Source organism: Miniopterus schreibersii, assembly GCF_964146895.1.
Source record: "Miniopterus schreibersii genome assembly, chromosome: 7".
Classification (NCBI taxonomy): Eukaryota; Metazoa; Chordata; class Mammalia; order Chiroptera; family Miniopteridae; genus Miniopterus; species Miniopterus schreibersii.
In genome coordinates this window covers 56,219,411-56,242,529 of record NC_138108.1, presented here as the reverse complement: position 1 = coordinate 56,242,529, position 23,119 = coordinate 56,219,411, and the positions used below count along the sequence as shown (strand labels likewise).

The 23,119-nt window shown below is 43.1% G+C and overlaps 1 protein-coding gene across 7 annotated transcripts in view; it reads right to left on the bottom strand.

Moving 5' to 3' along the window:
- The window catches only part of CACNB4 (calcium voltage-gated channel auxiliary subunit beta 4), a gene marked incomplete at its 5' end in the record, with an annotated part of 200,315 nt that overhangs the window by 34,655 nt on the left and 142,541 nt on the right, over positions 1 to 23,119 (bottom strand). For 6 of the 7 annotated variants that reach the window (XM_081142738.1, XM_081142739.1, XM_081142741.1 and 3 more), the window contains 2 exons: positions 4,395 to 4,517; positions 6,306 to 6,425. In XM_081142738.1, the coding sequence (XP_080998864.1) occupies positions 4,395 to 4,517; positions 6,306 to 6,425 (243 nt within the window). Of the gene's footprint in view, positions 1 to 4,394; positions 4,518 to 6,305; positions 6,426 to 23,119 lie in introns of those variants that run through there. The other variant, XM_081142744.1, reaches the window with a different exon arrangement.

The following is a 23,119-nucleotide window of genomic DNA, read 5'->3' as shown; positions in this document are numbered from 1 at the left end:
AACGTGTTCATTTGTGTCACTGTTTCGAGAGCATGTGCCAGCTTCCTGGCAAGGTCACCCTAGTGTTGTTTAAATCGTTCTCATTTTGATTTCCCTAAAATGATTAGCCCTTTATCTTTCTAAGGTGTTTTCTTAGATATCTGATATTTCAAGATACAGAAACAAAAGGCTGTAATCCATATAGGATTACCAGCTCAATATCATGCTTCAAACTGCCAGATTAAAGAGAAGGCCACTGATCAAGGAGCATATAGGTCAAAAAGCAACCGACGGGACAAACTGGGAATATTGGTGGAATGGAGGAAAGCCATAAAGCACAGCAAAGTGGGCACGTTGTTACATGAGTGTGCATGGAATATGTGAGAACTTCTCTTACCTTTGAAAGTTCTGCTTGTCCTGGGAAATGAAGAGTGTTCGCAACTAATAAATACGGTTGGTCATTTTTGATGGGGATGGTGGGACAAAGTCAACTTAACCATTCAGATGCCAGGGCACATGTTTCAGGTGGAGGGCCCTCGTCTTCTAGGCAAATGCAGACCACCCAGGAAGCACACGCCATCAAGCTGAGGCTACGTCTGCTTTCCATGACCAAGGCAGTCTTTGCCCTCACTCATCTTTCTCCTGCACGTTCCGTAAAGAAGTGTTCCCCTTCCTAGCAAAGGTCGGTCCCTCCCCTCGGGCTCTGGATCCCACCCTTCTTGCCTACTCAAAAACTTTACTCCTTTGCCTCTCTCTCCTTTCTCACCAGTCTCTCTCTCTGTTAATCTCGGCACGTACAGGTGCCCAATAGCTCCTGCTGGAAAGGAAGCCTCTTTGGAATTCATACCCTCCTCAGCCTACTCCTGGTCAGCGTCAACCTCCTTGAAAGCATGGTCTACACGTGCCAAATATGCTCCCCTTCTCCCCTCATCCCATTTCATTTGGCTTCCGTCTCCACAACTGCAGACAAGGGTCCCAGTGACTTCCATGCTGCTGACCACCATGCTGCCAATCCAATGTTCATTCTTCACTCCTCATCTTAGGTGACATGTCTCAGCATTTGCCACAGCCGACTGCTCCCTCCTTGAGGACACGCTCCTCTCTTGCTGTCCACACATTGCTCTGTCCTGGTTCCCCTCCTCTATCTCAGACTTCTCTGTTTCCTTATTTGTTGTACCTCATATCTGCAGGACGGGATTCCTTTGGGTTTGATCCAGAGCTGCCTTCTCTCTTCCTTCTACTCTCTCCTTAGTAGGTGACTTCCTTCATTATCACAGCTTTAATGCAATGCATAAACAAATGATCCAAATTTATTACCTTTGGCCCAACCCTTTCCTCTGAGCTCCAGATTCTTAGAGCTAACTTCCTACTTGATATCATCTTCGAAGGGTCCACTCCCCAACCGCTCTCCCCATCTGTTCTCTCCCCACCCACCTAATATCCATCCCAGTTGCTAAACTTTAGTTCCTACCCTGAGTCCATCACCTGTGCTCTTCACTGAATTTCTGTATCATATCTCACATCTGCCTACTTCTCTCTATCTCACTGTCACCATGCTGGCTCAATCCCATCATCTCTCACCTAGAATGATTCTACTGGTTTTCCTGATTCCATACTTATCCCACTCCCATCCACCGTCTCTACAAACAATCAAAGAACCTTTAAAAAAAATAAATTCATCTCACTAATCTGCTTTCAAAGTCTTCAATGGCTTCTCATTACATTTAGGATAAAACCTGAAGTCTCACCATCACCTTAAGGTCCTACTTGACTTGTGCCCTGCTTACCTCTACAACTATGTCTCCTGTGACTAGGCCCCTGGCTCACTGCATTCCAGCCACAATTATCTTCTAGATAATTGATTGTGCCAGGCTGTTTTCCTACCTCAGGTCCTTTGCATGTGCAGGTTCCTCGGCCTAGAAGGTTTGCTCTTTTTAAGACTGGCTCCTCTTGATCCTTTCGGTCTCTACTTAAAGGTCACATTCTTACAAAGGCCTTCTCTGATCACTCCTATATTTGAAAGTATATAACCCCTCATTCCTTATATTTAAAAATTTTCAGCATTTGGTTAATTTTCCCCTCCAAAGCATTCACAAATTGGAATTATTTATTTGTTTATTATCTGCCCGCTCACTAGACTTTACGTCTATAAGGGAAGGGACTCTGTCTACTTTCTTTTTAGCTGTTGGATATCTGCCACACTAACTGCTCAAAAACTATATCTCAAATGAGTGACTATACAAATGTAGGTCACATGGGTATAATGCAAGGACAGTGAGACATCTGTAGACATCCAAATGTCTGATCCACTTGATACCAAATAGTTAAAACATTAAAACTGTGTATGTCCTGGTGTCACTAATGCCATGGTAGAATGCAGAGTTTCAATGACAGTGATTTTCAAACTTGTTATATATTTACCATGCAAGTGTCTCGGTGGCATTAACTGATATGTTTATGCTGATCACAATCTTCAGGCTCCTCCATTCTCAGGTTTCACTTTATTGTCTCACCTTTTCCTAAGATCTAATTTCCAATGTCTCCACTTTAGCAGAGACAAAGGAGACTATCAAGTAGACAGGTCCTCTAGTGTATGCCCCCAACGTCAACAGAAAATTCTGTGCAGACCAGAGAAGTTCAAGGGAAGCAAGACTTTCCTCCTGACTCAGCCTAATTCTTGTGTCCATTTTCCACATGCCGTCTCCACCCCTCGACTCCAGCCCCTCCCTCCATCAGCTATGCCTTTTCCTTCCACTGTATTTCATTGGGTTCAACATCTCAGCATGGAAAACATGATTAAATCCTTCCCATCTTAGAAACAAAAAAAGCAAAGCAAAATTTCAAAACAATGCCTCAGTTCTTTATCTTCTCCTGACTACAGCCCAGTCTCCTTTTCAACTCTTAGCATTTAGGGAGAGAAAATTGCAATTCCTCTCTTCTGGCCTCCAGATTATATGGGTAAAGATCTATTAAGTATCTTCATGGGAGTTTCACAGTATCCCTGATATAGTGCATCTAAAAGCAAATTCATAACCACATCTACACCCATAACAAGTCTTTTCCCCTCTCTGCCCTCCTTAGTTTGATAGCTGACCCCACCATCCACCCTTCCAAGGAAACTGGAAAAATTAGCCTCTGCCCTTCATTCCCCCCTTATTTCACTTTCCCCCACATTTTCCACCCATGTGAAATCCCCCAGTCCTGTATATTTGCCACTTAACTCTCTCTCCAAGCTGCTGCGTCTCCGTCCTTTCTGCTACAGCCAACTGTCCGGCCCCATGTCGTCTCCCTAGCCTCTGCAACGCTCTCTTGGCCACCAGAGTTATGTTACGACACAAGGCTGGTCACATCAGTCTTTTATTTAAAATTCTTCTCCAGACCAGTGCCTGGTGATAAAGTCCAGGCTTCCTGCCATGGCCTACAAGGTCTTTAAAAATGTTTTTTTATCAGGCTCCTGTCCCTCTGCCCTGGCCGGTCCCCTGTACCACTCTCTACTTACTGCCCTCCAGCCATCTCATTGCTCCTGGCTGTCCCTTCCATCGGATGCCACCCCCATCCCAGCTTGAACTCTTCTCAGGCTTCACCGCTTTTGTGGAGCTGTCAGGCACCTGATCCTCCTAGCCCCCAGCCTGGTGGTCCCCCCTACTTTTTATCTGTGTTCCTACCACATCCATTCAATTGTGCTGTACTGTTACCCATGTGGAAACTGTGTGCTTGTCTGTCTCTTCCTCCAGACTTGGAGCTTCCTGGCAGTAGGGAAAGCAAGCCTTCATCTCTGACCCCCCAGTGCCCAGCACAAGTCTGACATGAAGTAGGATTTCAATACACCGAGGCTGAGTGAATAAAATTTTAGATGTCACTATTGCACCTCTTGAGTTGAGAGGTTTCACGCCCTCCCTGTACTGCTCCATCCTTTACGCTTTCTGTTTCCCAAAGACCTCTGCCCTCTTCTTAGCTTTAATGCTTTAATTATTACACTCATTAGTGTTGATTCCAAGGTCAAGGTCCACAGGACTATAGCCCAGATGTTTATAATTACAACATCCAGGGTAAACGGTCCCTTCCACCGTTGGGTAGGCGCCCTGCCACCAAACTCATGTTTCCTTAAGTTAGATCCATATCTACAGCTCTGGGGTCATGCAAGGGAACTAAAAGGCGACCAGAGGACCACAGGCCTGTCCTGAATCCACCCCTGTGGTGACTGCGATCCAAAGTTTTAAATGTGTGATAGTGCAAGTAACGACCTTAGGCTTCTAAATCTTGGTGAGAATGAATGGGTTTGGAAGGCCCAGCAAACTAAATGAGGTAACACACTGTCCGCCCCTCAGGGCTTCTCCCTGTGTAATCTGGCTCAGAGCCCATCCCTGGCTTCGGTCTTGCGGCAGGAGAGGGAACACAGAGTGCCCCACATGTACCTCTTTAATGTGTAGAAAGTCCTTGGCATCGAAGGAGATGGCCGTGCTGGGGACAGGCACATCTTCATCCAGGGCGCCGCAGTAGCTCACGTTTGTCTTCACAGCAAAGGCTACAGGCTTGGACTGGGCCCAGGATCGTGGAGCAAGGGTGGAGGGAGGAAGACAGAGGAGGATGCTTCATATTGAAACGCAGTATTATAACAAGGTAAGTGACAGTCTCAGGCGGGACGGGAAATCACTTTCTGAAGGGGGATCTCCAATGGGTCTCACGCTGTCAGGCAGCACAGAGACACCTGCAGGCTGGCACTGAAAGTGTTTCGGTCCTGCCAGCCCACCCTTCCCCCCTCCGGCTCTGGCACGTTCCAACATCCCAGACAAAAAAATGTGCCCCCATGTCCTGAAACGGAATGCAAAGTGGGAGGGGTTGGCTGCTCTGTCCTCAAGTTATAAAACTTATGCTTGTTATTTTAAATGATAACAGACACCTCCACCCTTTGGATACAGAAAACGGGCGCTGGGTCTTAAATACAAAGGCTGTTGTGGTGGTGGTGATGGTGGGGGTAGCTGAGATCTGAAAACCTGTGGGATCCCACTCAATAGAATACCTTATCTTGCCAGGGAAAAGAAAGGCCAGCGGGGTAGACAGGAAGGGCAGAGCAGATCACACGTCGCCTTCTCCCGAGCTCACAAAAGCTGGTTCTGAAACTCTTTTGGATTAAGTGCTCCTGGGCTGGTGCAGCCTGGTGGAGGTTATGCAAACCACCGGCCCACGCTGACGGTACTGCACTGACATTCGGGTGACCACAATGGCCACAAAACAAACTCCAAAAGAAAACTAAAACACAACTTAGCCACAGCTGAGAACTCAAGGTCCCTGCAATCCGGCTGCTCTGTGATTGGCTCATGTATTCGTGCTGTGAACGAGGCTGGGGAGCAACACTGGAGGCAGGACCTGAACTAGGGTCCCACGGATGCCCCTTTCCAGGCACTGCCCCAAACCCCCTCCGCCAGCCAAACACAGACATTGCAGGTGTGGGAGTCACTACTCTCTTTTTAAAAAATGTTTACTGTAAAAATAGAAAAGGGAATTTACTGTATTTGAGCTTCAATTCTGCTTCTTTTAAAAACTGAAAGATTGGGTCAATATGCCTCAGGAGCCTCTCATGGAGGCAGGGACAAGAGGCTGGCCTTCACCCGCTTTATAGTTTGCTGTTGTGCGTGAGAGTTCATTTGACAAAAGGAGTCTGTGCTAAAAAATAAAAAATAGTTTCAAAGACACAGAATGGGAGATCTCTAGTGAATCCTCCTATTCTCACATTTAAACGTGCAGTTTGTGGCCTCCTGCGGGTGTAGATTCCTGGGGGGGGGGGGGTTGAGGGGCTCTCCTTGTGAGATATTTGAAGGTCTATTTTGCAGTGCTTTTATTGCTTGTCTTCTCTGCAATGCTAATACCTGTTCAAAGTTCTGAACTTTAGGTGGGAGGCTGAAACCAAAAGGGCAGAGCAGAGGGATCCACGGGGACACCCACAGAACAACACCGCAAGTGTGGCCTGTAATGAAGGCGAATGTCACAGAACAGGCGGCAAAGCTGGAACCTTAGGAGGCTCTCTGCTGACACTGGGTGTGGTGAGCTGATGTTGGCCACAACTGCTAAGTGGGAAGATGACCACAATATTCACCTCCAGACCGAACACAAACGGGTGACGTGTCAGTGTCTCAGGTAATGGTCCCCTGGGAATGTGGCTAAACCTCACTTGGGGGTGAATGGATCAGAAAGCCTTGCAATTGGGTGCCTTAGCAGGGTGATCATAAAATGGTTCCCCCCCCCCCCCCCCCCGGAGAAATCAGAGGCAGGGGAAGAGCCGCTGATCAACATTCCACTTTGGAACCAGAGAGGGGCAAGAAAGTCACCTTCGCTCTCTCCAGCTGGATGGCCGCCTGCTGCTCTCTCTCCTGCCGGATCGCTTCCCTGTCTTCTTCCAAGGAGACATCGGAGTCAGACGGCCTGCTCGTGTAGGAATCCGCTGAACCCTGGAGAGGAAACCCAGAGCGGTTAAATGGGGCCATGGGAAGCTTCTCGAACGGTGCCGTCCATTGCAGCATCCTGAGGTGAGTTTTTCCATTTGCACAGAATTGGATGCGTACACTGTGTGCCTCCTTGCAGACAGACATTTAGACGGCGGAACAGTTAAGCACCTGAGTAATTCCGGGGGTAGCAACACTGTGGTGAAAACATTGTGACTAGATCAAGCGCTAGGAAGTAAACTGAAATGAAAATTATGTGACGTTCAGCCCCAATTCTTCTTGTTTTCTTTCTGCTATCTTTATATTATGCTCATATTCACTTGTGAACTGAAGTTTAATCCAGCCCTCTCTTAGACATACTTCTAAAGGAAAAAGAGTCAGCCCGCTACTAGAGCTAAATCCTACTTGTGTCTTGGGCTGCAGGTGACCGATTTGCCTAGGATTTCAACACAGCAAAGCAGAATCCTGCATTAGTAAAATGATTTTCCAGTTTCAATGTCAACACCATTGAACTCCTTCACTATTAAAATGTCAATTATTGCCCGGCCGGGCGTGGCTCAGTGGTTGAGCATTGACCTAGGATCCAGGCGATCGGGGTTCGATTCCCGGTCAGGGCACATGCCCGGGTTGTGGGCTGCAGCCGACCAATGACTCTCTCATCATTGATGTTTCTATCTCTCTCTCCCTCTCCTTTCCTATAATTAAAATAAATAAATAAATAAAATGTCAATTATTGCCCTATGGTAGCCAATACTTGGTCACTACGGCCACCAAGCCGTGGGCCTCGAAGATGAAAACAAGGATGGCCTCAATAGGAGCCCGCATTTAGAGGGGCTGTTTGAACAACACTGACATCGGGCATGACCGACGTCGCCAAGGGACTGAGGACACCAGCATCACTTGGTGCTCATGACATAAGGACAGATGAAAACTATAGCAGCTAGTCAAAAAGTTATCCCCCCCCCAAATACCCTGGAAGTTTGCCTTCTGGCTGCTAAAGGAATATCATCCTTATGATTTCCTTAAGCTGTCATGGCAAGTTGATATTTGTATAGGTGACATTTATACAGCAGAGGTATTGATAGGACTATTTGACATGTTTCATAAATCATGCACAGATGTTGAAAAGTGTAGACCTAGCCATATAGCTAAAAGACTTTGCTCCTCAAAATGAAAAAAGAACTCTAAGAATGGTTGACTGCTGAGGTGGGCCCTTTGGAAGTTTTTCTAAACTTAGAAATGCTAAGGTTTGTTTGTTTATACATTATTTGTGAATTTGCTGCCTGTAAAGAAAGCTTTGCCTCTCAGTAGAGGGTGTTATTCTAGCTGGGGTGGTTTTTCCCACCATAAAAAAAAAAAAGTCCCAGCACAGATCATCCTGCAACAATGATTCCCGGTTAGAGGTGTTATCAGAGTGCCCAGCAGAACCCTGGTTCTAAATTCTGCCTCTGCAACCTAATTCTGAAAACTTGGTGCAAGTTACTTAGATCGCTCTAGACTCAGTCTCCTAATCTGTACAGTGGGGATACTGACTACATCAAAGGATTAAGTGAAATAAAATAAACAGTTAATATTTATTAATCCCCCCCATTACATCAGCGTAGGGTAGATGCTTTGCACACCTTATGTCACGGAATCCTTACAGCAGGATGGAAGTTGGGGTTCAAATTCGGGTCATCGAACCTCAGAGCCAGCCGTTTCAAACCTTACACAGAGCTTCATTTGATATTAAAATGTTTACTCCAGGACCTGGCACATAGTGGGCACACAGTAGTCATTCTCATCCCCTTCCTAGTGCTGATATTTCTACATTGGTTTTTTTTTAAAAGAATTCACAGATTCTATTCATTTTCAACTTATAAAATTTATGCACAATAGCCCATCTTGAAATGTATCCATTTTTTCTTATTATATTTGCTGCAAAGAAAACACTTCCCCCCCAGGTTTATTGAGATATAACTGACATATAACATTGTGTACCTGTTGATTTGATACACTAACATAGTGCAAAATGATACATTATAGGTGTAATAATTGCAATATTTCTAAATTCAAGCACTCTATGTAGTGCTTTTGAAAGTGCCCTTTATGGAGAAAATGCATTTGTTAACCAAATTCTTCTGTGCAAATCTACTGGGGAAAAGTCTAGGCCTACAGTGAATAAATACAGAGTGTCTGTTTTATAGATGCATTCATTGCTTTCAAAAGCACTGTCTTGAAATCCTTTAAAGCAGAGTTCTCTCAGAACATCTTTTGTCCAAATTTAATTATACCTGCATAAAATCCAGAGTAAGAGAGAAAGGACACAATGCTTCTAAAATATACATGGAAACAGTTTTGAGTTAAGTCCCAGGTGACGCTTTGCTGGAGTGGGATGTGTACAGTAGACCACCGGCTGCGTGGAGATGTCTGGACCATAAGGATTAGGATGCAGGCAGTCGGGAAGGAGGCACTTGCCTTGTTTTGAACACATATGCTGGGGAAGGTAACTGACTACAGTTCACAAGAAAGCAGGCTGCCCACTGACGCTGTGAGTCAAACGGCTAAAACACACAACCTACTGTTGACACTAGGAGATGGCTAATTTCCTGAAACTATCTTAACGACATTTCAAATCTTGGCATTCAATCTCTCTGAGCACACAAGAAGTGATTCAAGGACTCTTGCATATGAACTTTATTTTGAAATGTGAACAGAATTGTGAGAATTTCAAAATTACTTAATAAGCTCTACTATTGCCAAATATGTAAAAGCAGACGCTTCTGTTAACTTCCCTGCTTCTAAGAATATCGGTGGAGGGAAAAAGAGAGCACTATGATATCCATTTTCATAATTACAGAGTTATCACAACATTTACTCGGGTGTCCCCCCCCCAATGACATCTAGATTGCTTTGAATATGGAAATTGTTGCTGCTGTCTCTCAAGGTCCTAGGGAAAGCAGAGGGCCAACACCGAAAGGTCAAATTTGGCCCATGGACATGTCCTGCTGGAGTGGCACAGAACTGATTTCTTGTTTTTATTTATTTTTATTTTGTTTTGTTTCAACAGGTTCAAAGAGCATACAGACATATCCCAGGAGAAAGGAAGGAAAAGGAAAGGGCCCTAGGTTATTACAAAGGCACAGAAAGAGCAAGAGAGCCACAGAAAGGCAAGACGAGACTGCCTGGGCCGAACCAGAGGAAGGACGCAGGAAGGGAAGGGAGCTACAGCAGGCTTCATAGGCTGGCGGGTTGCAGGGGGATGGCCCAGCAGAGGTCTGGTTAACCACTTATGATCAGGAACAGGGAAATGGTAAGAAGACAATACTGTTAGATGCTGAGCAGATAGAACTAAGACATAAAGGTCACTAGCCCTGGCCAAAGCTGGAAAATGCAGCCTCAGCAGCTTTCCGTTTTCAGAATTCCATTTCATAAAAAGGGCAAAGAGTGAGCTATCCAATTTATCGAGTGAGCCAGTCCTGGGCTGTTAACCACGTGGAAGACGCTTGACAGAGGCAAGTCCCTCAAAAGTTACTAAGACATCCTGGCAAGTCCCATCTTGGAGTCTCCAATGAGCCAACTAAATCAGGAAAAAATGGAAACAGTCGCTGAAAGTCTCTTCATAAATATAACATTATGTAACATACATATTATATACATACACACAGATGTAATTTTCAAAACCATAAACTAATGTGTCCTTGTGAACATCTACAGAAACACGTATCTTCCTATTCACATACGGCCCAGACTCTTTTTCCCCCCCCGTTTTACTCAAAATTGAAAACAGATTCCAGCCTCACACTTTCCATGAATTTTCTTGAGTACGAAATTAAAAAAATGTTGATAGAAACACTGGAAAATGAGTTTACTGTTGTCCTTGAAGATGGAAAGTGATCTCAAGTCAAACAATGGAAGGGCTGCTTCTTTTTTTAAAATTTATTGATTGACTTTGAGAGAGACAGAGAGGGGAAGAGAGGGAAAGAATTGTTGTTCCCCTTGTTTATGCATTCATCGGTTGCTTCTTGTATGAGCCCTGACTGGGGATCAAACGCAAAACCTGGGTATATTGGTTTGACCCTCTAACCAGCTGAGCTACTCGGTCAGGGCCAGAGCTTCTTATTTCCAGGGAGGGGGAGCATGATGTGGGCGGGAGGGCAGCCGTGGGCTTTGGGGCCAGACAGTACTGGAATTGACACTTGCAGTTCTTACTGGCTATGGATCTTTGGCAACTTATTTTAACTTTCTGAGTCTCAATTTCTTCCCGTGTGAAATGAGAATAATAATACCTACCTTGTAGAGTTTCCCAGTGTTTGATTTGAGACAGAACGTCATTTCTTTTACCATCATGAGGGAAACCAGGATAAGCCAGCAATTAATCTTTGACTCACTAATTAAAGTTTTTGGCAGCTTTTCAACATTAAATTTTTTGGTTGTCCTAGAGTGTTAGGATTTATATCTTGGTTTTTTAAAAAATGGCTTTATTGAGGTATAATTTACATACCATAAGGTCCACACATTGTCAATGTACAATTCAATGATTGTTAATAAATTTACAAAACACAATTTACACCACAGTCTAATATCACGATATTTCTCTCACCTCGTAAGAAACCTTGTACTTGTTTGTAATCACTCTCCAATCCCTGACTCAGCACAGGTATCCACTTGCTTACCTTGTCGCTTTAAAACTAAAATATACTTTCTCTTTTTATGAGTCACTTTAGAATTTAGATATGTCATTAAATTTGAGCAGAAGGGAGACTTTACACATGTTTTATTTCAAAACACGTTACAACTGGAATGGAACCTCGTTATTGCTGGGACTTTGGGGCTTCATGGTCACACAATCCCGGGAATCTCACTTGCTGGCTTTAGCTGTCCATTCACTGGACACTGGCCATCTCTCAGGTTCTGCAGTGGCCACTACATGAGCAGAGAACCATTTAACTACTCTGAGGTTCTTTCCTCATCTGCAAAATGGGAACGAAACCCTTTGAGGTTCTTTTGTGGAATTAATAAGATATCATAGCACAGCACAGCGCACAAGCATAACTGACACTTCCTAATCGGTGCTGTCCCGGAGAACTTTCCGCAGCGACGGACAAGCCCTGCATGGGTCTCTCCAACGCGGTAGCCACTAGCCGCATATGACTATAGAGCACCTGAAATGTGACTAGTGAGACCAAATAACTGAATTTTTAATTTAATTTTTAAATGTTAAAAAAATTTTTTTTTAAATCCTCACCTGAGGATAGTTTTTCCATTGCTTTCAGAGAGAGTGGAAGGGGGAGAGAGAGAGAGACAGGGACAGAGACAGAAAGAGAGAGAAACATTGATGTGAGAGGGACACATCGATTGGTTGCCTCCAGGACGCACCTTGATTGGTGCCAGAGATCGAGCCTGCGACCAAGGTACATGCCCTTGACTGGAATGGAACCTGAGACCCTTCAGTCCAAGGGCAGACGCTGTAACCACTGAGACAAACCTGCCAGGGTTAAATTTTATTTCATGTTAATTAATTTAAATGTAAATACCTACATGTAACTATGGCCACCCTGTTGGGCTGTGCGATAGTAGACACTCCAAATGTCAGTTTCGCTCCCAGATCAGACACGTGAATGGTAAACTTGGTGTAGATTTGGTATTTTAATGACTGCATTGTGTGGGCTAAGTGACAGTGGAATGTCCACAGAAACATATCAAACCCAATGGATTTAAGCTTGTTTCTCTCTGCTGAGCTTGTGATGATAACTTGATGATGCACTTTTTCCCCATGCTGCAGAAGGAACAAATTTTTCCCAGGGTGGATGGGCAAAGAGTCCACTCACAAGGCTGCCTGGGCAAAAAGATCTCTTAGGCAACATTTATTTTTACAGTTCAGTTCCTTGCTTCCTAGCTCATGCTTTTTTCACCTTCACACCCTTCACCAAACATGTCCAGACCTAGGGGGTCCAGGCTGTGTCTCCCAGAATATAGGCCTGAGTAGTGTCTGGCACATGGCAGAACCTCAAGTTTGTTGAAAGACACATACTCTCGCTTCCATCAAAATCTATCATTTGTTCTATGACTTTAAGTTCTTCTAGGGTAGTTGGTTATTGACCAAGGTTATTTATGCTTCCCAGGTGAGATGTTAATTGTTAGCAATCCCAACCCTATGACAAGATTTAAAAAAAAAAATTTTTTTTTTAAGAATTGTGGTTTTCAATGCCTAATCCGCAGCCCTGGATGATGGGTACATTCCAGATTTTAGGGCAGACAAGGAACTTTGGAAATTATACCTAAGAGATGACAATTTTTTTCTCTTTAAAAACCTTTTATTATAGAACATATAAAGGTAAACATAGTAGTATAACGAACCTCCTCTCCATGTTTTTACACATCACCCAGCTTTAATGATCTACTCTAAGTTAATCTTGTTTCATCTATTGTCACCCACTTACCCCACTCCCACTGTTTATCTCTCTCTCTCTGTCTATCTATATCTATATCTATATCTATATCTATATCTATATCTATATCTATATCTATATCTATCTATATCTATATCATCTATATTTACATATGTTGGGGGAAAAGTAGGTTTATAGTTGCTTGTACGGAAAATAATACAATAATTAATAAATAATAATGCAAGAATAAAGTCTGCGTTTCATGTACTCACAACTGTAAACCTACTTTTGTCCCACCCTCTATGTGTGTGTGATATATATCACATGATATATATCATATGTCTCTAAGGATAAGAGATGACAACTGAACTTTGCTCTAAGGTATTTTGTACTGTTTCTTGTAAATGGGAAGTTTTCAAAAATGCTGGATGCTCTGCACCCCAGTTTTACTGGACAGAAGACCTAAAGTTCAGCCCTGGTCACTAAGGGAACTAAGCTTTGTTCTTAGGCTTCAAAGAACAGTCAAGCGCAGCAAAGGAGATGCTCAGAAAAGTTCATTCAGGGAGGGGGCAGACAATGAATCCTTACTCATCTCCTACTTTATGTGAATCACTAGCTAATTATCACATCGACCCTATGAGGTAGGTTATGACTACCCCCATTTTACAGATGAGGCACCTGAGGCTCAGACAGTAGGAACTTCCCTGTGTGCCACTATCATAGGGCATCATGCAAGGGGCAGCAGGAGTATAGGTAGAACCTTTTTTTAACAAAATCCTCTACAAAATCTGATATAAAAACTTACATTAAAATGTCAAACATTTTAGTTGCCTTCAGTAAAACAAAATGACATTCTGCAATATTTTGTTAACATTGCTCATACACCAAAATTTCACTAATTTGGAATGATGGATTTACGTAAAGAACTGGCGGCCTGAGACCATGGAAAGCAACTTACAAACTGCTTTTCAAAAGGCAGTTTCTAACTCTACAGATTATCAAGGCTTCGGTTGTCGGATTTCTTTGAGCTTCTGCTTCAATGATAGGATTTTACTCAGCCTTTCAGTTGTTGGTTGGAGATTCTAAGGTACCCTTGAGAGTTTTCTTTTTCTCTTAAGTGATAATTTTTCCAATTGTGTTTATACTACTTACCTACAGATTATTTCTCATAATTAAATTATAATTATATAGAAAAACAGAGTTAAAAATAGAGTACAGGCTTTGTCTGAATTATCTCATTAATGGAATCCAAATTAATGGGTTCTATTATAACTGTTTTATATAATTTATTTAAAAGGGAGTAATATTCATTTAGAAACTCAGCCAACCTTACCCTTCTTGTTATGTTGACTAGTTTGGCAATTGCTGTAACTGCCCAATTTCAGATACTATTTCTTTCTGGCTGTATCTCCATTAATGGGTCTTTAAAGGAGACCATCAGTGGAAATACAATAACAGCAGAAGAATTTCAATTGACCTCACCATACAGAGAGGGAGGTGACATTTGCATGGTGACAGATGATTGCTAGACTGAGTGGGGTGATCACACTGTAAGGTATAAAATGTCAAATCACTATATTGTATACCTAAAACTAATATAACTAATATACACTGTATACCAACTATACTTTAAGGGAGGGGACAAGAAGGCCCAAACGGAGATGGAAGGAAAATTTTATTAGCCATGGCCATTTAGGCACTTGTAAAAAAGAAGCTGAAATGTAGGTTAACACCAGATTTGCAAGTTAAATAAGTGGCGATAATGGTAACGGGGGAGATTCCTTTTATATCGGGTCACTATAAGAATTGCAAATTCATATGGCTCAATCTAATACACTGGGGATGAACAAAAGACAAAGGTTACTTTATATAGATGCTATCTGGCAAAAAACTGCTTTGTTAATCAGTGCATAATATTGAACAAGTATGTGAGAAGTACTACATCAGTGAACGCAATTAGCAAAAAATCAAAACCCTTCTGTGAGATAGAGGGTAATGGCATTTTTTCGTCCAGTAAGAATTTGATTCTAATGGTAAGAATGGTGAGATCACGGAACTCACTCTCATACTGGGAAAGACGCGATCACCTGCTGGGAACAGGTGGCCTCCAGCAATCAAGCTTTACTACCTACAGGCCACAGAATAACATCACGCGGGACATTGAGCAGTCACCCTTGGAACCAGCACTGCCTGGTCAAAGCTTAATGAGAGCTTCTGACCAATGCAGGTGACACAGGTGAGTGCCTGGCCTGGGTGGCCACGCCTGGTTGGCACCTGTAAACACGGCACAAGGTCTTCATTCATGGGCTGCAGCTCAAGCTGCACGAATTCTAGTTTCAGCAGAGAAGTTAAAAAGGAAATGACAGTATTTGCTCAGGAAATCTTGAATGAGCTGCTGGCAGAGGCAGAGCTGCATAAAGACGAGGCACTAATAGTTTCCTGTAAATGTGGACTTCTATGACCCTTCAAGAGAAGTGACTGACTGAGAAGTGCTTCCTTCTCACATTCCCCAGGGCGGCTTGCAAAGTAGCCCACAAAACACTACTTCTACACTGAGGTCTATTTAGTAGAGATATGATAATAGTAAATATGTTTCTCCTAAAAGTAGCTTCAGGCAATCACTTGTACCTTTAAAAAACACACACCAAAAAATGTTTCCTTCCGGCATATAAAGGAAGGAATGTCGTAAGTTGCTTTAGAAGAGAAGAGAGAAAGGATTGAACCTCTCCGGTATCACTTCTGTAGCCTCAGAAACTGTTTAATGAAAACTTATCTTTAATTCTTTAGAAATAATTTTTATTTAAAGTTTCTCATTGAGGGAATGCGTGTTGACAGCTCAAGGAATCCAGGTGTGTCATGAGAATAAAAATGCTTCCCTAGAGACGGATGCAGAGATAATGAAGGCCAAGCGAAGCATCTACTTCATTTCAGGGCGAGAGAATGTCTTACCAGCTTTTATTGTCCTCAGAGCACCAAGAACAAAGCTTTGCACCGTATGGGAGCTCAGCACAATTCACTGAATGATACAGGGAATGAGGAGGTCTCGGGGAGAGGGAGAGGAATATAAATGGGGTGCCCAGTAATGCCCAGACTTCACCCAAAAGGAGTACACACTTCCTGTGTCCAGGTGTTGTTGGGAACCACGTTGGAAAGGACAGTGAACAACAAAACCAACGTTAACTTGATAATATGACACAAAAGGTGATTTGGAAAAATTAGTATTAAAAAATGTCTCAGAAAAAAATGTTTAAAAAAGAATGAAGGAGAATTAGCCTTTTTAACATATCAGACTATTACAAAATTACAGAAATTAAAAATATTTGGTACTGGCACAGATCAATGAAATAGGAGTCCACAAGTCAACCCATATATAGTGATAACTAAAGTATGATGAAGGAAACACTTCAGATCAATGGGAAAAGAGTAATTATTCAACAATGTTGGAAAACTTAAATAGCCAATTGGGAGAAAAAGGGTTGATACCTATTTCATTTCTTGAACAAAAATATATATGATGTAGATAAATATGTACTTTTAAAGAAAATATGCTTTTATTGATTTCAGAGAGAGGAAGGGAGAGGGAGAGAGATAGAAACATCAATGATGAGAGAGTCATTGATCAGCTGCCTCCTGCATGCCCCCCACTGGGGATCGAGCTTGCAACCTGGGCATGTGCCCTGACCAGGAGTTGAACTGTGACCTCCTGGTTCATAGGTCGATGCTCAACCACTGAGCTGTGCCAGCCGGGTTGTACTTTTTTTTTTTTTTTACAAAGATTTATGTAGCTTTCAATTACCTGCATTAACCTCAAATGATGATTTTGATATGCAACACTAAATATTAGTGATCATTATAATATCAAAAATCATAATAATAATTTAATAATCACTATCATTTATTGAGCACGTAGTTAGTGTTAAACACTTTTATTCACTGTGATCTTTGGTGAAGAATGTGCCTGTGAGAGGCCTGGGGGCCCTAACAGAGGCTAGGTTAGTATGATTTTTTCCTCTTTGGTCCCCAGACAATCTCCTATATATATTTATGAAGCCTGTAGGTCTTAGGTTAAAACATGATGATGTAACTTAGTGTAGTAGTTTAAATTTAGGTACAAATGCTATTTCTGAGTTATAAGACAGTGACTGATTCGACGATATTTGAGAGGTATGGTGGGTCCCTTGCGCACACAAAGAATGCTTGCTCTCCAGGTAAGAGCCACACCTACTCCTAGTTATCTCCACAGAAGAAGGAATTCTCGCAGCTTAATATCACCCAACTTATCCTCAGGCTGCTATGTTCACTTGCTACCCCTCCTGAGCTCTTCAGGTCCTTGCTCCCTACTACACAGGGCCCAGCCCTTCCCATCAGCTTGGACCAACCCCATTTACAGTTCAGAGTGCCCAGGGCCCATACCCTTCCCTGGCGTAGTTCCCTTTCTCCCTCGGGGGTTCTCAAGTGGGAGGAGATGAAAGCAAGGCTTTCCCAACGATAATTCTGTGTTAGAGCTCATCAGGTTGGAGGACAAGAACTTACTTTTAGTTCAACCTTTGGAACTAGGAAATGGGGCTTTAATTGGAATAAAACAGCACTTTCCAGACGTTATCTCATTTAGCCACTGTAAAAGCTTTGAGAGGTAGAGTTTGTTATCCACACTGAAGTTAACAAGGCTCAGAGACACCAATAATGTGCCCAAGGTCACACAACTGGTGAAATGTGGTGAACTCATGACTGACTGACTCTAAAGCCCTTGTGAACAGCTAGTCACTAAGCCCAGAGGAGGTGCTGGTAAGGCGCTGCACGAGTGAACCACCGAGGCTGGAGGCATAAAGAAAGGGGAATCAATCCTTCCCCCTGCCTCCCTCTGTCTTCCTCTCTCGCGCTCTCTTTGCATTTAGGCTGAACTGACAATTACTGAGCATGCTGTATTCTCTCCAGTACATTCATTTGATTTCTCTCTAAAGCTCTTTTGAGACCTTACAGAGAGGTCAAGCTGCATGCCCCGAGTCACCCAGCCATTAACTGGTGAAGCCAAGATTTGCATTTCAGGCAAGAGCATCGCCTGAATGATCTCAAAGATTCCTCTGAGATCTGTTCTTAAAGAGGTCTTCACAGTGCCAGGAATTAGGTCTTCAAGTACCTGGCAATGGCATATGCATTTGAACTGACATGAAAATACATACAATCAACTATCAGTAAGGAAGTGACTACCAAACTTGCGGATTTTCTCTTCTGTTCCTTCAGGCCTACCCCCTGCTCATTTCTTTTGTTGTTAGAAATTTTTGGACCAAATGAAAACAAGTTAATAAATAAAATTACTGATTAGAATGTGTCTGGGAGAGATACTATGATTTATTCAAATCATCTTTATTTTCCATTAGGACACACAAGGAGGAGAATGATTATTCACGTGAGACCTGGAGCCGAATAAGCAGTTCCAAGTTGGGTCTGAAGCGACAACGCCTGGGCTGCGATCCTAAGGCTGCCACTCACTAGGTGTTTGCTGTTGGACAAGACAGTCTTTCTATGCTCAGTTCCCTTCTGAAAAGGAGCATATTAACTTATGAAACTGCTATGAAGATCACGTACTCAGAGCACACAGTGTGAGCAGTCGGCGGCGGAATCGCGAAGGGCTGGTTAGCGAACACACTCTCCAGGTGGTTTATCCTGGCCCCTGGTTTCTTGGGTGAGCCCAACTTGCTGTTTTTAACCCCTCCCTGAAAAATGCTTGAGTTAATCAAGGTGAAGAGGAATTAAAGGCTCTAGTGAGAACTTTGATAGGGACAATTAAAGGTATCGGCTAAAATGAAATTTAGGAATATTCCTCCATATTTTATTCTGCTTGCAAAAGCTGTGTTTACTCGGGAGGCATTCCCTCTTCCGGAATAACCTGAAGATGATCAGGGTTTTTTTGTTTTGGTTTTTCAGACAGCAGCCTGAGTAAAGCTGCTGTCCTCGCCTGGGGTGCTGACTCACTCTCCATTCTGAACTATGTGGCAGCTCCAAGGACGTACCTGTTCGCCCAGACCGATTGGGAGCCAGCCCTCCCCTTTAAGACCCCACAGACTGTGTCAAGATGGCCAGGGCACAGCATGTCCTCTCCTACCCGACCCACACCCGGGTTTCAGGGCCAGCCCTGTCAACAAGCCCAGCCAATCCATCAGAGACCTCCGGATTCCTAAATGGGCTCGGAGTCACGTCTGAGACACGAGGCCCTTTTCCCTTCCAGAAGCAGGACACGGAACATAAGCTCTCTGGCCCCAGGGGATGCCCTGTGTCATTTCAGAGAGGAAAATAAAGTAGCAGTTGCTTCACTTAGCTATGTTTCCTCCCCTTTTTTCTTGCTCCTTTTGCTTCCGTGAAATACATGTTTAAATTTTTTTTTAAAAAGTCCCATTCTAAAGCTCTGGTGAATTTATTAAAATATGTCTTTTGGTATCACTCTGCATCTTGGTAGGTAAGGAAAACATTCATGAACCATATACATATATAATTCAAGATGCTGGATTTGAAATAAATTAACTAGGGTCTGAGTACCATGGCCCGATAGTCTCCAAGATTAGGAATGATGATGGTTGTAGAGCAAGCCCCAAGTCCAGGTGAAGGCAAGAGCCTGAGAGAGAAACGGGGAGTTCATATCAACACACAAGAGACACGATGTCCATTCAGTGGGAGGAGAGCTGTTTCCTCACTGGGCTCATCCTGAAAGCTCTTCTCCTCCCCCCAGTATTTCAGGCATATAAAACTCCCTCCAAGCTGCCACAAGAAAGCTCCAGGGACCCATAGTGTGGAAGGGGGCCATCCTGCGCCCCGCAGCCAGCAGTGGGCGCTTCCCCCTCCGGGGCTGCATGCACCTTCTCTCTGGACTGTGGGAGCAGGAGAGATGAGACCAAGAAACTCAGTTTAGGGAGACTCGGTACTCTAATAGGAAACTTAGGGCAAACGTAGACACAAACACTAAAAATTCTCTGCCTAACAACAGGCAGGGAATTAAAAGGCTTCAGACGAGGAAGGAACACTCCAGAGGAGGTGGCCCAAGAAACACAACAGCACCGGACCAGTAAACAGTGCTGCACAAGGGCCCTGGAAACATGGGGCCCAGAGACATTTCCCTTATGTTCCCCAGGGTGGAGGTGCTACTCACACCCAGTGACAGGGACCAGGAGCCAGTGCTCAATAGCCAGAGCATGGCTGGCTGCATGCACAGTGTGAAATTATGCTTAACTGCTTGGTCTTAACTCCACAGTTTAGTTTTAGTCACTCATACTAAGCATTTTATTGTCTTTATTAAGTTCCAGATAAAAGAATTCCTCCAAGTGTTGTTAAACAGATATATACATATGAACCAGGTGACTCTAACTGATAACAGTTACCAGGTTCTGCACAGCCCAAGAGGACTGAGCAGGTAAGCGGCGCTCTACACACAAACCATAGTCGTAGGTGCCCAACAACGCTAGGTCATGTCCGGCTGTCTACCATCCAATATGGGATTCAAACTGACAAACACTTGTTGGAAAAGTATGCATCAGTCGTGTGCTAAGTGCAACAGTAGGCCCCAAAATGAATAAGACATGGTCCCGGCATAACGGGCTCATAATCTGATAAAGCAGGCAGTTATGCAAATAGCCACATTTTGAAGGAGAGCGTGAGAGGTGCTGTAACAAAATGCAAGTCCATTTATGAATAGGGGAGAAGAGATTAATTCTGTTTGGGGGAACACAAGATCTTTGGGAGAAGAGGAGGGTGTCAAGCAGGGTTGTCAGGAATAGGCTGCACAGCCAAAGACATCAGGACAGGACAGCAAGGTCAAAGGGCAGGGAAATAAAGGAAATGTTTGGATAACAATGAAGTTTGGTAACTCTGCAGTTAATACTGGGGTGGGAGTTGTGGTGGACATTAAACACGAAAAAGGCACGTTTCTTGCCTTTAAACATTACAATGAAATTGAGATGAGATATGTGTTCACGAAACACAGCAATTCAATGCTAGAACTATGTAATTAAAAAAATAAGCATGAGGGTGGGGGCTATTGCCTAAGGAGTTGCAACATGGCAGAGGTCAGTCTGAAGAGGCTGAGCCCCGCAGAAAAGGCAGGGCTAGAGTTTCACCTGAAGGACTGGCTGAGCTCAGCACAATGTTGCCAGGCATTTCAAGAGGCATTGCGAACACAGGCATGCAGCCCCTTGCCTGATGTGTTGGGGAGTGAGAAGTTCAGAGGTTCATGCTGGAGGATAATTGGAAATAAAATTGTAGAGTGGAATGAATGAGAGCCCAACCAACTGGGAAGGCCGGGAGGAGGTGTTTGCAGCCCTCTGGTTTGGGAGACGGCGATGCTGCGCTCAGGCGGGAGAGCTGCAGGTGGAAGAAGGAGCATTAGGAGGAGCTGTGTGGGAGTGTGAGAGAGTGTGGTCAGGGAGACCGGCAGGGAGGCTGGAAGGATGGCAGTGGGGAAAGGGAGGCCAAGGTAAACCAGAAACACATTTCAAAGAGCATATTCTAAAAACAGTTGACAGGATATCGGTGACACATACAATTTACTGGCAGTTTAGTGTGTGCTGGGCACTGTATTAAACGCTAACTAAATGTGACAGAGGAGTGAAAAAGATCCTTTCATTTAACCGTTTTCAACTTGAAGATGAGTAGTTTTCGCAGTTTGTTTGCTTTAAAAAAATATGTTAAATCCATCAACAAGCTATCAGCATCTTATCTATCTTCTGTTCAGCAGAGACAAGGAGAAACAAAGATCAGAGCTGATAAGAGAGAAAATGTAGTAAAGCTGGGAAAGTTTTAAAATATATGGAGCTCTTTATCTAATAAGCCCAATAAATCCTCAATGTTAACTTCGTATTTCGTGAAAAGGTTCTTCGCCAACTTAAGCTGCACAGCTTCAAGGCAGTACCATCTCCAATGATGCAAAATTAAAATTAGTAAACAATCCTTCCTACAAGAAAAGATCAGCAGGATTTAAAAAGGAATGCGGATTGAATTTTGAACATTGCTATTAAAATCTGTTCTGGTACTTGTTCCAGAAGTTATTTATAACCACAGACGGCATAAAAATGGACAATGGTAGACAATAAAATGCCTCGCTGGGGAGGGTCTGGGGCCTCTATTAATTTTGAGAACAAGAATTTGAGAAACAAATATTTCTTATTTTAAGCAATCACTGCTTTGCTGAACGAATTCCAGGGAACTTGGTTTTATTGCCAATTCTATCACCATTACAAAATTGGAATGACGATGGAACCTATCACCATTTAGCATGAAATGCTGTAAAGATGCTGAATACAGAGGGAAAATGAAGCTCGCACTGGGAGAACACCAGACTTTAGAGGAAAACAAATAACTATGCGTGTTGTCCAAAAGCAGCCCTCATGAGAATAAAGTGGAATCTGGCTGGAGTCACAACATTCTTCTGAGTGGGTAACACCATCACGTGGTGTTAATGGAATGCCAACTGAAGCTCACATGAAAACTTCAACAAAAATGCCCTCCGGATGCCTTGGCAAAGTCCCCCAGTGCCAATGCTCCTCAACACATGGCAGGCTGGCTACAGTCAACTGTTGCCTCAGATGACTAAGTGAAGAAGGGTCCTTCACAAATATTAGAACTTTGTGCTCTAGACAATAAAAATGAAGTCATGATCTGTATGTTCTCCCTGTGAACAATGAGAAGCCTATAATTGATTATATTTTCTTTTTTGTTTCAGTCACCAGGAAATTCAGAGCTAAGTTCTGACTTTCCTCTTTGTACAGATCTTTTATCATATCTTAATTCTTATTTTCCATGACTCTGATCCTTTGCTTGTTACTAATCTGGGGGCTGTATGTAGTCTTTGGATTAACCTCAAAATCTCTGCTGGATGAAATGTAAGTAGAATGTTTTTAAAAAACAGTAATTTTCATCAAATCATATCCGACTATTTGTGATGAATTGAAACTTTCCCCATTTTCTTTAGAGAAGTAAACAGATAGTTCTTTTGAGCCCTCAGTTGCTGCTATCTGGTTAAAAAAAAATTTTAATAGCCTCTCTTCTCAGACAGGAAGTTTTTCAATCCCTCTCTTGCCGTCTGCCCAGGTTCCTGCTAGCCACTGGAAGTTTCCAAATAAGAAATTAAGTAGTTTACTGTGCCACTGGTTGGCCTAGTTCTGCCCTTGAACTCTGAGTTTGTGATTTATTCAGTATGTTTCTTTGTATATTTACTAAGATTTGGTATAAACATGTACTCAATCAACGCAAAAACTTTGTCCCATTCAAGTATTCTTTATTTAATCAACATCAAGCTAGAACAAAAATAAGAAAATATCTGTTCATTTACTTTGAAAAGAACAA